This window comes from Rattus norvegicus, chromosome 5 (assembly GCF_036323735.1).
Source record: "Rattus norvegicus strain BN/NHsdMcwi chromosome 5, GRCr8, whole genome shotgun sequence".
NCBI classification, from domain to species: Eukaryota; Metazoa; Chordata; class Mammalia; order Rodentia; family Muridae; genus Rattus; species Rattus norvegicus.
Window position 1 is genome coordinate 60196415 of NC_086023.1, and position 14089 is coordinate 60210503.

The 14089-nt window shown below is 41.6% G+C and overlaps 1 protein-coding gene across 1 annotated transcript; it reads right to left on the bottom strand.

Annotated features, from left to right (window-relative positions):
- Positions 1 to 170: 170 nt before the first annotated feature.
- Positions 171 to 9738, bottom strand: Ndufb6 (NADH:ubiquinone oxidoreductase subunit B6). The gene is made up of 4 exons (NM_001106646.1): positions 9462 to 9738; positions 8269 to 8361; positions 2095 to 2139; positions 171 to 384 (listed from the first exon to the last, which is right to left on the bottom strand). The coding sequence occupies exons 1-4, from the start codon at positions 9639 to 9641 to the stop codon at positions 316 to 318; spliced, it is 387 nt and encodes a 128-aa protein (NP_001100116.1). The 5' UTR covers positions 9642 to 9738; the 3' UTR covers positions 171 to 315.
- Between the last annotated feature and the right edge of the window lie 4351 nt (positions 9739 to 14089).

Sequence of the window (14089 nt, forward strand, 5' to 3'; positions counted from 1 at the left end):
GTATCAGGTCGGAGCTTTTCATTCTCGTGCTCCAGACACTTTACATCCTCATGTCAAATCAGTATGTAAACAAAACTATGTGACTACAATGAATTTTGCATCCTACTTATCAAAACAGACAAAAAAGTAGCTAGTAGCCCTGTTTAGTATTTATCTTTCTACTGTTAGTCTCAAATCGGAGACAGTAACAAGTACAGTGACAAGGACAGGAATAAGTTTTATTAATTACTTTTCTAGGAAATAGATTCAGTAAATACAGCACTTTTGAAACATACTTGTGCTGTTACACAAGTTTTTTAAATTTTTAAGAGCTCTTCAATGATGTTTATCAGGAAAATCTCTCATTGGTGGAATTACTTCTCCAGTCTCCAGAATTGTATCACCCTAGGGAAAACAAGGAAGTGCTTAATAGAAAATTTTTTCACTAAATATACATTTTATTGTAAAATATTCCATCATATGCTCAATACAATAAATGACTATAAACATGCTTTACATTTTGTTAACCTAAAGTTAAACCAGGGATGGTGGTGTCCCAGGACTCTAGAGGTAGAGGCAGGGGGATCTCTCTAAGTTTGAAGCCAGCTGGTCTACTACATAGCAAGTTTCAGAGCAGACAAGACAAGATTGACCCTGTCTCAAAGCAAACAAAAAAACAAACAAACAAAAAAAAGACACCTCCCCAAAAGCCCCTTCAAAGTTATTTTGCATTTTACCTAAAACATTTCAATTTGGATGCTAATTTTTTTACCTGTACTGATTTGTATGTGAAGCTAAAAAAAGATTAATCAGATTATTACATGAGGACTTAAAAAATTAAAAAATATAGACATACTAAAGTGAATATTTAGATTGTAGACTATAGTTCTGAAGTATGGATATACTTGTGAGACTATCGCCAAAATCAAGGTAATGACCCTTCTCATTACAAGATTTAGTATTTTATTCTTTAATCTAATGTCTCAACCTCCACCTCCAGGTTTCAGAAAAATACTGTGCATAGGTGGTTACTCTATGCCATTCCATGTTTGGGCACGGCATGAGTTATGCTCTAGCATTCATTTTAATAAGGGCTGGGACAAAGCAGATTGGGAGGACAGCCTGACTCATATAGTCTATCATATCAGGAAGAAGGAAACTTGTTCTTAAGCCAGAGACTTGCAACCTTGTCATGACCTGGTCTATTCTAGAAGACATGGCCATTCTGCAGTTTCTCAAAAGCGAGACTCTGAAACTGGTCAACAACATAGACACAGGGAAGGACTGCTGTAGCAAAAGAGGACATTCAGAAAATAAATGCCACAAAATCACAAACGTGGTCTTCTGAACAGACCCTGTCTTGTCCTTTGACCATGAGTAGCAACATAAACATATAATTAAATAATCAGGCAAGCAAAGAATAAATTAATATTAGTCAGCTAACAAGACCATCAAGTTAATGTCCCACGTTGAGGCTGCCTGGGGTCTGACACACATTGATTACACATAATAAAAGACACTTCCTGTTATTTCCTAAAGCAGAGTCTGAAGTGTGGACTGTTAGCCAAATTTGATGGTTCTCCCTAAAAGTCTCCTGTTGCAGCTGATAACAGATAAATAACATATGCTACTTAATTCATGTTTGAATTTTCCATTTTGGTGGCTTATTCATTACTCATGTTAGCAGTCATTCATTGTGTCGACCATCCTCGGTGCTAGGATTAAAGGCATGAAAGAACTTACATCTTTGTAACATAAAATTTAAATTCACGCTAACATGTCTTAACCTCACAGACTGAGAACTTAGGCACGAAGCCAAGGAAGTTAGAATGGAAACAACAGGACTTGAGTCGTTAGCTGCCTGTGCATGTATCTCTTCAGGCTTGGGCTGTAATCCTTGATCCCTGAAAACCTGGTGGTGCCATCTAGGTAGGGACTCAAGGTCATCAAACAAGGTAGAGAAATACAGTATCCACTCCTCATTTTCCACTATCACACTATCCCTCCTCTTTAAGCTGACAGTAAGAAAAGACCATTTTATTCTAATGAACTTGGCAATCACTTGTAGAATGGGGTCGGGTAACATACAAGCAAAAAATGAGTTTTGAGACTTACTGGAAATATTCTGGGCTTCGTGCCAACAATGGCATATGGTTTAGTCTGCAATAAAAATAAATTTATTGTGTAAATTACAGTGTTAGAATTTTCCTGAAAATATGGTAGATCTTATCCCCAAATTTTTACTTGTCTCCAATTTTCCCAGAACTCTGGGCCCATATTAATCAAACATCTCCACTTGGTTGTCAATAAGCTCTTACTCATCTCCCATCAACACAGTTATCCTTAAACATGGATCACATTTCTGCTCAAAGTTTCAAAATCCTTAAAAAGAAAAAGACCTCTAAAACCCAGCAGGACTCACACCTAGCTAATCATCTGACTTTCTACACTCCCTCCCTTACTGTCCCTTAGTTACAATGGCTCCTTAACTACTAGTCCAATCAATAAAGCCTGCTATGTCCCAGGGCTGTTGTGTTTAGTGATTCCTCTACCTGGAATGTTCTCCAGGCTATCTAATGGTTCCCTCACCTCATTCCAGTCTTAGTATCACCTCTGCAGGGAGGTCAATTAGAGCAGCAGTTCCACCCTTCTCTATTCCTTACCTTACTTATACAGAATTGTCACCTGCTGTGACAACATATGTCTCTTATTCATGTGCTTATTGCTAGTTCACATGCTTAGCTCCAAGACTAGAATAAGCATTTCAGGAGGCAGGGACACAATCTGCTGTGTGTACTGCTGTACCATGTTTACAGTCCTTTGTATACAAAAGAGGTACAGCCTGCATATCTGCGTAAGACAGCATATCAACATATTTAAAAATTATTGCCATGATGTAAGACATAGGCAAGGTAACCAAGATTAAGAGAGAAACATAAGCCTACAATACAAGGAAAATTAAATGTCTTTATCATATGAACTGTTGCCAGGGCCAGTGAGGTGATTCTGGGTAAAAAGCACTTGCTACACGGGCCTGGAAAGGTGAGTTCAATCTCCAGAACCCACATGAAGAGAAAAGGAGACAGCCAATGTCACAAAATTGTCCTCTGACTTCCCACAAACACATTATGGGACATTTGTGGCTCCCATATACAACAATTATACACATTTTAAAATTTTATTTTAAAAAGAACTGTGGCCAAAGTCAGAAAGACACCAAAATGTTTTCTCAGATGTAGAATGCAGTTACTGAAGCAAATGTTACTGTAATGCAGAACTCACCTAAACTAACCACCAGGAAGAATGAAAGATATGAGACCCTAGCAAACATGAAATGTTGGAATATGTCCACTAGTGGCATGAATTCCTCAGAGTAGTAACTACATATTAATGTCTCTTTGCCGACCCAATACTTCAGTTTATTAAATATGTTTCTGCTAGAGAACAGATGTATTTTCAATCTTAAGACAACTTGGTCATAGAGAGGATAAAGGAAACTTCACTTAAGTATAACTAGATAAATGCCAACTTTTAAAAGTTGGGACAGACCTGGAGAGATGGCTTACATGTTAAGAGGAGAAGAATTTCGGTCTGTGCTGTAAAGACTGCTTTTGTGGTATTTTGGTGAAGAATGTGGTTGCTTTTTTGCCTTTGTCTGAAGAGTCAGCCTGAGGCTCAGGTGAAAAGACTTAGATTAATTAAATTGACAAAGGAAGTCTCAGAAACGCCCACTATAGATTTTGTTCTCAGGTTAAGTCTCAAGAAGAGCATTTTAATGACAAAAGGGAAGTTGAAAAAGGAAAAATACAAGTATATGGTTTGAGCATTAAAGGGACACCAGGAAGTGAAGTGGAGCTGAATCCTGTGTTCAAGGATGCTAAATTGAATTAAGGAAGTAAAGACCTTGGGGCAAGATCCCACCCAGCTAAATTAGCTCCAGACAATTTAGTGCAAACCTTTAATCCCAGGAGACGGGACACAGATCTCTTAATTCAAGGTCAGTCTACAGCAAGATCCAGGACAGCCAAGCTTAGGCAGTGAAGGAGTTAGAAAAGAGAAAGCTAGTGATAATGTAAAATAGATCAAGCGGGCCATGTTCCAGCTCCTGCAAGCAGCAGAACTCAGCAGCTTCAGTCATGTGTCCCTGGCTTTATATTCAAGAGAAGAGGGAGAAGACTGGGACAATAGATGCTGGTTACCTGGAGCTAAGAAAGAGACAAGCATCACTGAGGTGAAATCTTCTGGGAAGTGTTTTCTGAGAGCTCAAAAAAGCTGTGTTCCAGAGATAGCCAAGGTTGTACCTCCTGCTGCAGCTGTACTTGGTAATGTGTGAGAGTCACCAGGTGGTACTGGCTTTGAAGGCTTGAAGGTGTCATGAAGAGCAGCTGAGGCTGGGCACTGTGAGAGGCCATGGGAGGCCATTGGTGAAGGTGCACCCTCAGTTGCAGTTGATGGCCCATGACTGAAGGGATCATGCAAAGGAGTTGAGGCTTGCCACCATGAAGAGAGCCTGTGAGAGGCTACTGGTGAAGCCTAGTTGCAACGGAAGACCCCGGTGTATTGGAAATGCCAATATCACCAAGAACAGCTGAGGCAGTGGAGTGGATCAACCAGAGTGTCACAGAGGGCAGAGCTGGAGAAGTGAAGCCAGCCCTTTAGAGGATCGTGTGTGGATCCAAGACATTGAAACAAGCTGCCTCGGACACCCCAAAGATGTTAAAGATGCCAGAGCCACGGCATCTGCTGAGGAAAGCTGCTAACAGGGAGTGGAACCAGCTCAGGAGAAGGAAGTTTGTTGCAGTCAACAAAGATGAAAAAGGAGGTGAAGATCTGAAGACCGCGTGACATCAGACCTGGAGATGGCGGAGTTTGGAGTTTGCCCAGCTGGTTGCCTGTCTTAATTCAGGGATTACAGTTAAGTGATTGGATGGATCTCAGGAGAGACAGAACTTTGGGCTTTTAACTTTGTTGATACTGCTACAGACTGTGGGGACTTGGAAAGTTGGACTAAACGTACTTTTTTATTATGCTAAGTTTAGGTATGGCCTCCAGTGTTCAACACTCAGTGTTTGAACAAGCCCTAGGAGTTCAGAAAGTGGAATGTGGTGGTTTGCATGTGCTTGGCCCAGGGGGGTGGCACTATTAGAAGGTGTGGCCTGGTTGGAGGAAGTGTGTCACTGTGGGGTGGGCTTGGAGACCCTCCTCCTAGTTGTTCCTGGCTTCCTTTGGGTGAAGATGTAGAACTCTCAGCTCCTCCTGCACCAGGCCTGCCTGGATGCTGCTGTACTCCCACCTTGGTGATAATGGACTGAACCTCTGAACCTGTAAGCCAGACCCAACTAAATGTTGTCCTTTATAAAACTCGCACTGATCATGGTGTCTGTTCACAGCCATAAGACCCTTTGGTATCACCCATATTCTATTCTAGCATCAGAGTGTTTATAATGCATAAAATAATCTGGCTACTTCTAGGACTAACAGATTAAGCTCAGGATTATAATGAAAATATATAATGGATAAACTTTTGATTTAAAGTTGAATAAAAAATTGCTTCTTAGAGGCACCACTTTACCATATAAATACCTAAAATCAAGACTGAACAAATAAAATTTATAAATGGGTTTAAAGCACTTAAGAAAATGTGATTACATTTGTAAGTGGAATTGTCTTAGAATTCAAATTCAATTAGTTCAAAGATGGTAGGGAATAGAATAAATTTGTTCCTATTCATCAGAAGTATGGCAGTTTAATTAAAATAAAAGTACATTTAATTTAAAATATAAAGTGACAAACTAAATTCCCAAGTAACGCTCTGCCCAGTTCTGTCCATCATCCACTTGTGGTGTTTCAACCCTGCCTGACAGAAGGCAGCGTTCTTTTCTAAACATCAACATGCTAAAAGAGCAATGAAAGAAGACAGAGAAATGACAAGGCCATGGAGTTGCAAGTGAGCATGGTTCTCAAGCCCGTCAGGACAGAAGTGGAGACTACTCTCCGGCCCTTAGAGAGATGAACTGCTAGTCCATCTTACTGTTCCAGAAGGGTTTTCTTCTGGTTTCTGAAATGGAAACAACTCCATTCAAATCCCTACTGGCACCTACCAATCTTACACACATCAGGCTAGGACAACATGGGCTCCAGAACTATCAAAAAAAAAAAAAAGAAGAAGAAAAAAAACCATTCTGGGCTGGGGATTTAGCTCAGTGGTACAGCGCTTGCCTAGCAAGCACAAGGCCCTGGGTTCAGTTCCCAGCTCCGGAAAAAAAAAAAAAAAAAAGAAGAAGAAGAAGAAAAGAAGAAGAACTATCATGGAAGCATGTAATCCAAACCATTTTGCTTTTCCCCTCCCCCCCAACTTCTAATTTGTACCAAACTGCAACAGCCTCTAGCTGATCTGCCTGGTGTAGAACTTTGCTTCCTTCAATCTGTGTTCAGTGTTTCTCTACATTTCCCTCTCAGTCATCATGTCTTCTCCCATTAACAGTGGAGAATTCTGCTGGGAGTCGAAGCTCATGGCTGTAATCAGTTGAGAACAGAGAGCCAGGGTTCAAGGCGAGCTTGCAGTGTATATGAAGCCAGGTTTCAATACACACACAATAAATGATTCCCTCTGCTTGTTACACATTTAGCTCTCCTCATCTCCCTAGATTTTGAAACGTTCCTAAATTGGTCTCAGCTTATGGAGTCACTAGAGATCCTTTAGCCGTTTCCTCAGTCTGGGGGACATGCTCATCACAGACTTTGTCTGTCCTTCCTGAATTTGTTCCATCATCTTCCTTGGATTTGCTGTCTGTCTTCTAACATAGGACATATTCCTGGATGTCAAATACTTTTATATGTTCTTTCTACAACTATAAAGAGGACTTACTAAGCATTCCATTCATGTTGCTCAAAGAACATATTGTGGGCCAGGGGCATGGTTCACAGGGCAAAGACTTGCTGTTAAGCCTAACGGCCTGAGTTGGATCCCTGGAGACCGCATGGTAGAAGTGGAGAAACCAATCCTTTAAGCTGTCTTCTGACATTCTTTAACCTTCTTAACCTAGTGCTTCTGAAGGTAACAAGCCAATAATCTTTCTCCACTGGAACATTCCTTCACAGGGGCTGCTTCATGCCTCCTTGTGACTGCACTCAGGCGATGTGCACTGGGCAGGAGTGTCAGCAGCTGAGCCGCTTTCCTCGTGCTACGTCTGTCAAGAGCGCAGTTTCAGTCTGCCTCATGGCTGACAGCACTGAGGTGCTGCCTGATGGACTGTAACTTAGAGACAACCCTGTTTCCAGGCCTTCTAAGTGGACATCCTTAGTGACCATGCATACAAGCACATGCCCACATTCACATTCGTGGTTATTTCTCCATCTACCTATGAATACACAGTATTCAGAACTATGAGTTCATACCAGTACTTCCAGTTGATTCCATTCTCCAAGGTGTTCTCCTGTTTCCATCAGTGTGCTTATTTGATCAAGCTCCTCACATATGACACAGGTCCTGTCACCATCACCACAGCTTATGATGTCTAACCTCCTCGCCTTACTTAGGTTCTGCTGTCTTACTCCACCTCAGGTTCCTTACATAACTTCCTTCTCCAATTCCAATATCCTACTCCAGGTTGCTGCCTCTAAGGTTCCCCAAACAGGCCTGCTCAGCCTCCTGTGAGTGGACACAGAGTGCCCCGTTTACAGTATTTACGTTCCAGCACTGTTCCCTCTTCCATGATATCCCAGAAACTACATGCCTAGGATCCAACAGCATGTACCACCCATACTGTGCTGCCCCTTGTCTTTAAACCACGGCAAGGGCCTTCATCAGCCCATGCAAGATCTTTCCATGAAAAAGTTCATAGAGTTTAGACACCCGAGAGTCTAAATGGAGAGAATTATGAGGACTCAGATAAGAACAAAGGGAAGGGACTGGAGACAGGACAAACCTGTTTGGAATGATATCACATACCTGACTGGCGGAAAGAAGCAGCAGAGATCATCTCTATAGCTACTGCTCAGGACTCCAGGGCTAGACATTCTGACCATCTAAACACTACTTCATTGTGTTGCAAACGTTATAAATGTTGTATATATAAGAGTAACCTTTTGATTTTTCAAGCTTTGAAACTACTTGTATATAAGAGTACTTAAAGTCCAATGAAACCTTTTATCCCTCCAAAAAGTCAAGGAACTTTAAAAATCAGCTTAACGTGAGAATATAATTTTCTGAGCACAGCACAGCCACAGGAAATTATTGGACGATATTAAAAATAAGTTCTGGAAAGCATACATTTAAAACGTACTTACAGCCACATGATATTTGACGTAATAGTGGACGAACCAGAGAGGTATGATCACATGGGAAACAGTGAAGAGACTGGTGCGGTACGCCTTGAAGATCTGTGGGGAACACACATACAAAATAAACCTCTGGAGCTGCTGTGCTTACCAACATGTGCTCCTTACTATCCCTAGCATGGGATATCTCATTTGTCAATGTGTGTGGAACAAAAACCAAATCAAACAAACAAAAAATTCCACCACCACCAACAATGTAACAGTGTGATAATTACTTTACAAATTTCTAAATGGAATATATTTTCTGGGGCTAACCTACCTACCTATTTCAATATTTTCACTAACTCTGGGACTTCCTATAGAATATCCATAGAATCTAAGACTTAGGGTAAGTACCATTCTGCAAGACTACTAGACAAAGCTTATAATACGTAGCATTCTGCAAGACATAAGGGCATTCTTGTTCAAGAAACAAACCAACCAACACTTTGTTACTACTACTCCTAGTATTATTAGAAGGAACTGAAAGCAATTCCCACACAGTATTCATTACTCATCACTGATGTGACTTATTAGCAGACGCCAAGAAAATATCTGGTATCCTTACAATAAAAAGTAGTCCTTGAGTGAACGGTTTTTCTGCCTGGCAAAGTCAAGGGATGCAATCTAAAAGTAACTAAAAGCGTGTTAAACGTACACAGTGATAAGTAGAAAGGGGGCTTTTGAGTCTGACAAAGCATACCGAATAGAACCCTGTCTTCGGTTGCAAACCCAGGAGACTGTACTATACCAGCTGGCCCTCGAGTAGCTGGTAGGCGATGGACGCCTCTATCACCTCAACCTTACACAACACCTAAGTGTTCTCAAATACTAAAACCAGGAAAGGTATCTACACTCGAAACAACTGCATGTGCGGCGTCCTGTAAAACCTAAGATCCGACTTCTCAGTACACCCGACAGCCACAGGGGATCATCCTCCCGAAGCCAACCTGCTCCAGGACTCCAGACCCCGGCCCTGAACTCTAGCGACGTGACAGCATCTCCGCTAAATCTGAGGGCCTGGACTGATTGTCCCTTGGGGCCCTCCCGGGTGTGCGGGCTCTGGAGAGGGTCGGGCCTTAATGGAACTGAGAGGAGTGGGAAGGGGTTGGCCGGGTTGCGACCCGGAGTGGGAACCCGGATCTGTGTGGCACATCACTCACCATGTACTTCCACAGGGCCCGGTCCCGCAAAAAGTTATTCCAGAATCGCTCCAGGGGCCACATCCTGCGCGGGGGCAACACGGGCTCCCGGGGGCTCAGCTCTTGGTCCTTCAGCCATCGCCTTCTCAGCTCCCGCAGCTGCTGCAGCCGCAGCTTCTCATCGGGCGTGTACCCCGACATGTCGCCGGCGAGCTTACCAGAGAGTGACAGCGCGCACCCGAACCTGGGGCCGGTCACTTACGCGCGATCCCGCTCCGCAAAGCGACCTTGAGGCGCCTGCAACGGCGCGATGTGATGGCGTCACAGCAGCCCAGCCTCTGGGAGCAAGCTGATTCCTTCGCCGAAAGCAGGTTCTGCTCATGCGCAAAGCCCTCTCTCTGACCCCGGGTTTTAAGAACCCGGATTAAGTACAAGCTCTGGAAGGTCTTTTAGTTATGATTTAAGTGGTCTGTGTTAGAAAGTGTGAGAAGTCCCGGGGGGCTAGAGTTCAAAGAAAGAACTTGTCGGGGAGGGGACCGCAAGGACAAGGGTTTAGGGAACCTCTGCCCCGCCCGCTTGAATTCCCACCTTCTTGACCTAGAGACAATTGCATTCAAGTTCAGCTCCCAGCCCTTTAGTAACTCAAGTGACTTTGAGCAGCTATCTGGGTTTCTTCCCTCCTCTGTACTGCAGAAATAAAGAGCACCTTATTTGGAGGCTTACATGGACTGGCTCACTCTTTGATCCTGCCGTCCCACTTTGTAAGATATCCCAGAGGTATGGTGGTAAACATTTGCAGGGATGTGCACAAATATCCATCACGGCACGATTTGTATTAGCAAAACATTGGAAACCACCTCCCAGATTCCGTAATAGAGGATTAGTGGAAAAGCTTATAGTACTATAAAGCATTGGAATGCTACTGCCATAAATGAGCCTTCTATTCATCACTGTGGAGTGACTTCTACAATCTATTGCTAAGGCAAATAAATAAATAAATAAATAAAACAAACCACCTACATCAAGTAGAAAGAATTGTATATGGTATGCTACCTTTTATCCAAAAGTGGGGATAGTGGAGATTTTATATATATATGCTCACTGAAAATTTTAGTGTAATAAATGAAAATAATTTTGTTATAAGTATTTGTTTTTGGAGACAGGGTCTCATGTAGCGCTTAGGCTAGCTTTTATTTAAGGGAGCCTGGACTTAAACTCCTTATCCCCCTGCCTCCACTACTCATAAGCTGGATGGAACACACCAGTATGCCCAACTTAACAACTGCTTCAAACACCACCACCACCATTATCACCAATATTATATAGGGAAGACAGGATAGAGACAAAAGTAGAAACTAGGGAGTTTAGAGATGGCTTAGCGGTTAAGAACATATGGTGCACTTCCAGAATACCCGACTTAGGAGAATCTGGTTACTTCATGGGGCTTCTGGAACCCGAGGGCTCTCCAGAAGAGAGGAATATGTTCCATAAGCGAACTAGCGCTGGGCAAGTTTGTAAGACTAGAGGCAACTTTTCTCTGGGCAAAGATGAAAACATTTCAGCATCAGTACGTATGAATTGAATGACTTTTAAATTACATCACATATACCAAGTCAAAATATTTTATTTTAAAAAAGCAAAACAAAACCTCATTTGTGACTTTTGGATGGTTTTAAAAACTAACTCATTTTGAAATCTGAGTTTTAAAAAATCAGGCATTTTTTCCTAGTCTTTTGTACAAATTGCATCTTACAGGAACAAAAAGCTTATGGAGAAATTTTCTTCAAAGAAGCATTTTAATACCAAACACGGGAAGAACTCCAGGCCGTTCTAGAACTATTCTACAACCCTTCCTTAATGAATCAGTGCAGCAGCGGTTCTGTAGCTGTGGCCCCTCCTCGAGAGCGCCGCGGCGCCCTCTTGTGGACAGATGTCTTGTTGCCTGTAAAATTGAACTGAAATCTGTAGTTTCTAGAACATTTGAAAAGAGAAGGGCTGTATTACATATGCTCTGACAAGTTTCTTTTTTCAACTCCATTCTGTTAGGTCCATGAGTAAAACAAATAACCCAGATGCACATAACATGGTTTGGGTTTGAATTCTGATATTTTAGGCTTAAAATTCACTACTAATTCTGTATTTAGTTAATTTGGGATTTTGTTGGCTTTTAACATTTCAGTGATATTTTTAAAAGGAAATTTTATTTATTTTTTTTATTTAAATATTTTTATATTAGTATTCTGTGTGTAGCAAGCAGAAAGAAATGCACGTGGGTTTAACGCCTCTCCGTACTTCACAGAATACATTGGCGAGAGGGATGCATATCTCTAAAAGCATTTAAAAATAATGAAAAATGGGGCTGGAAAGATGGCTCAGTGGTTAAGAGCCCCGACTGCTCTTCCAGAGGTCCTGAGTTCAATTCCCAGCAACCACATGGTGGCTCACAACCATCTGTAAAGAGATCTGATGCCCTCTTCTGGTGTGTCTGAAGACAGCTACAGTGTACTTATATATAATAAATGAATAAATCTTTAAAAAAATAATGAAAAATATGCCAGTGGGTAGCTACCATAGTTAGCATCTTACTAAGGTTTGAAATATTAATAGTCTGCTTTTCTCTCTTTGCAGCATCTACTATGAGAATGAAGATAATACACAGCAATCAGGCTATGAACATTCCAGAAAATGCACACATAGTTATTGTAAAAGGCCCCAGAGGAACTCTCCAGAGGGACTTTAATCATATCAATATAGAGCTACGATTCCTTGCAAAGAAAAAGAAGCAGCTTCAGGTTGACAAATGGTTGAAAACACGAAACTAGCCACTGCCCGTACCATCTACAGCCATGTTCAGAACACGATCAAGAGTGTTTGATGGACTTGTGTTTCAAGATGCAATCCTTGTGAGCTCAATTCCCCAACAACAGGAAAACCAGTCTTTGGTTGAAATTTCAAATTTCTTGGGTGAAAAATACATCCAAGGGGTTCAGATGAGGACAGGTGTTGTTTGAGCTGTTTCTCAAGGCCATAAGATGAATTAGTCCTTGAATGAAATGATATTCAACTTGTTTTAAATTCAGCAGGAAGCTACAAGTCAAAAACTAGGATATCAGAGAAGTTTCGAATAGCGTCTATGTGTCAGAAAAAGCAACAGAGGAGCAGGCTGATGAGTAAGACCTGCATCACCCAGCTCCAAAAACTAGATCCTGGTTTCTAAATACAATTTGAGATGTCTTTAGGACCAATAAAAGACTTACTGAAAAGGAATAGAAAAAAAGAAAATAGAAGGGACAGAGGAAATCCTCATACAATACTAAAAAGACACACTCAGATAAGCCCAAATTATGGGGGCTTCATCCAGCTGAGTTCTTTCTGAAACAAAAACACAGTTAGGAGAAAAACAGAATGATGACCAATAAAGAGGCAGAGGGCAGTTTGAACACCACCGTGATATTTTGTGATATTAAGGAGGTATTAGATCTTGTGGTTCTATTTTAAATGGAGCTTCTGGTACTTAGAACACATCCATAACATTTATCCATGGGAGAACATGGTGTCTGGAGCTTAATTCTCAGTAAGGGATGTAGGGTAAAGGAAATACAGTTAGTTAGCAATTGGTGTGTGACAGACAGTCACTGGGGCTCATTGTATTCCTGTCTTTTAATTTTTTTTTGTTAAAACTTGAAATTCTAAGCTGTAAAAAATTCTGTGCTTCGAAGTACTGAGCCATTATTTAGGCTACTATGAATCTGTGTCCTCTTCATGTGAAACTTTTCTTACCTACAGACCTCAACTCCATAATAATGAGGTTCCAATAGCCTCTGGGGGCCTAACCACGCCAGAAAAGTCCCTCAGTAAGGCATTTCACAACCCAAGTAAATGCTGCCTATATTAATGGGGTCAAGTAGATCTAGTAATTTCTTTGAGGGCCGTCATCCTGACTTTCTGTGGAAACCATTTCACTCTCACACTTAAAAATACAGTCAATAATAATAATAATAATAATAATAATAATAATAATAATAATAATAACAACAACAACAGTAAACAGAACCAATGTTTTTAGCACAACATAATTCTTCTTCCACTGGCTACTTCCTAGCATGTTCCACCCGACCCCACCCCATGACCTCAGGCTGTGAAAAAAAATAAAGCAAAGAGAGCCCATTAAGACAGACTCAGACTCAGATGGGCTGCAGGAGTGGGAAAACTGCCATACATTCCCACCAGATGCCACTCCCAGTTGCTGGGATGTTATAAATACAACCCAAAATGGGGGGTTTGTGAAAGGCCTCAGTAGCCAGCCCGGAACCTGGGAAAGGTATAAGCTTAGAGGGCAGAGAGAGGACCGAGGCCAGGAAAGGTGTCTATCAGTAAGCTTGCTTGCACTTTGGATCTGTTGAGAAAGAGTCTACCTTTCCAGCTGTGCTTTTAATGCCCAGAGGGGATTTGGTTTTTCTCCCTGGCAAGGTGTGTTAGTGTTGTTGTAAAAATATATAAAATAGAAAAGAGTAATGTTGTCTATTACCCCACTGCGTCCGCACAGGGGGTGCCCCAGATATCTGCTAGATATCTTGGCGGAAACACATCCCAGCCACACACTTTCCTACACTCAAACCCTCACATAAAAGAACACACAACACAATAAT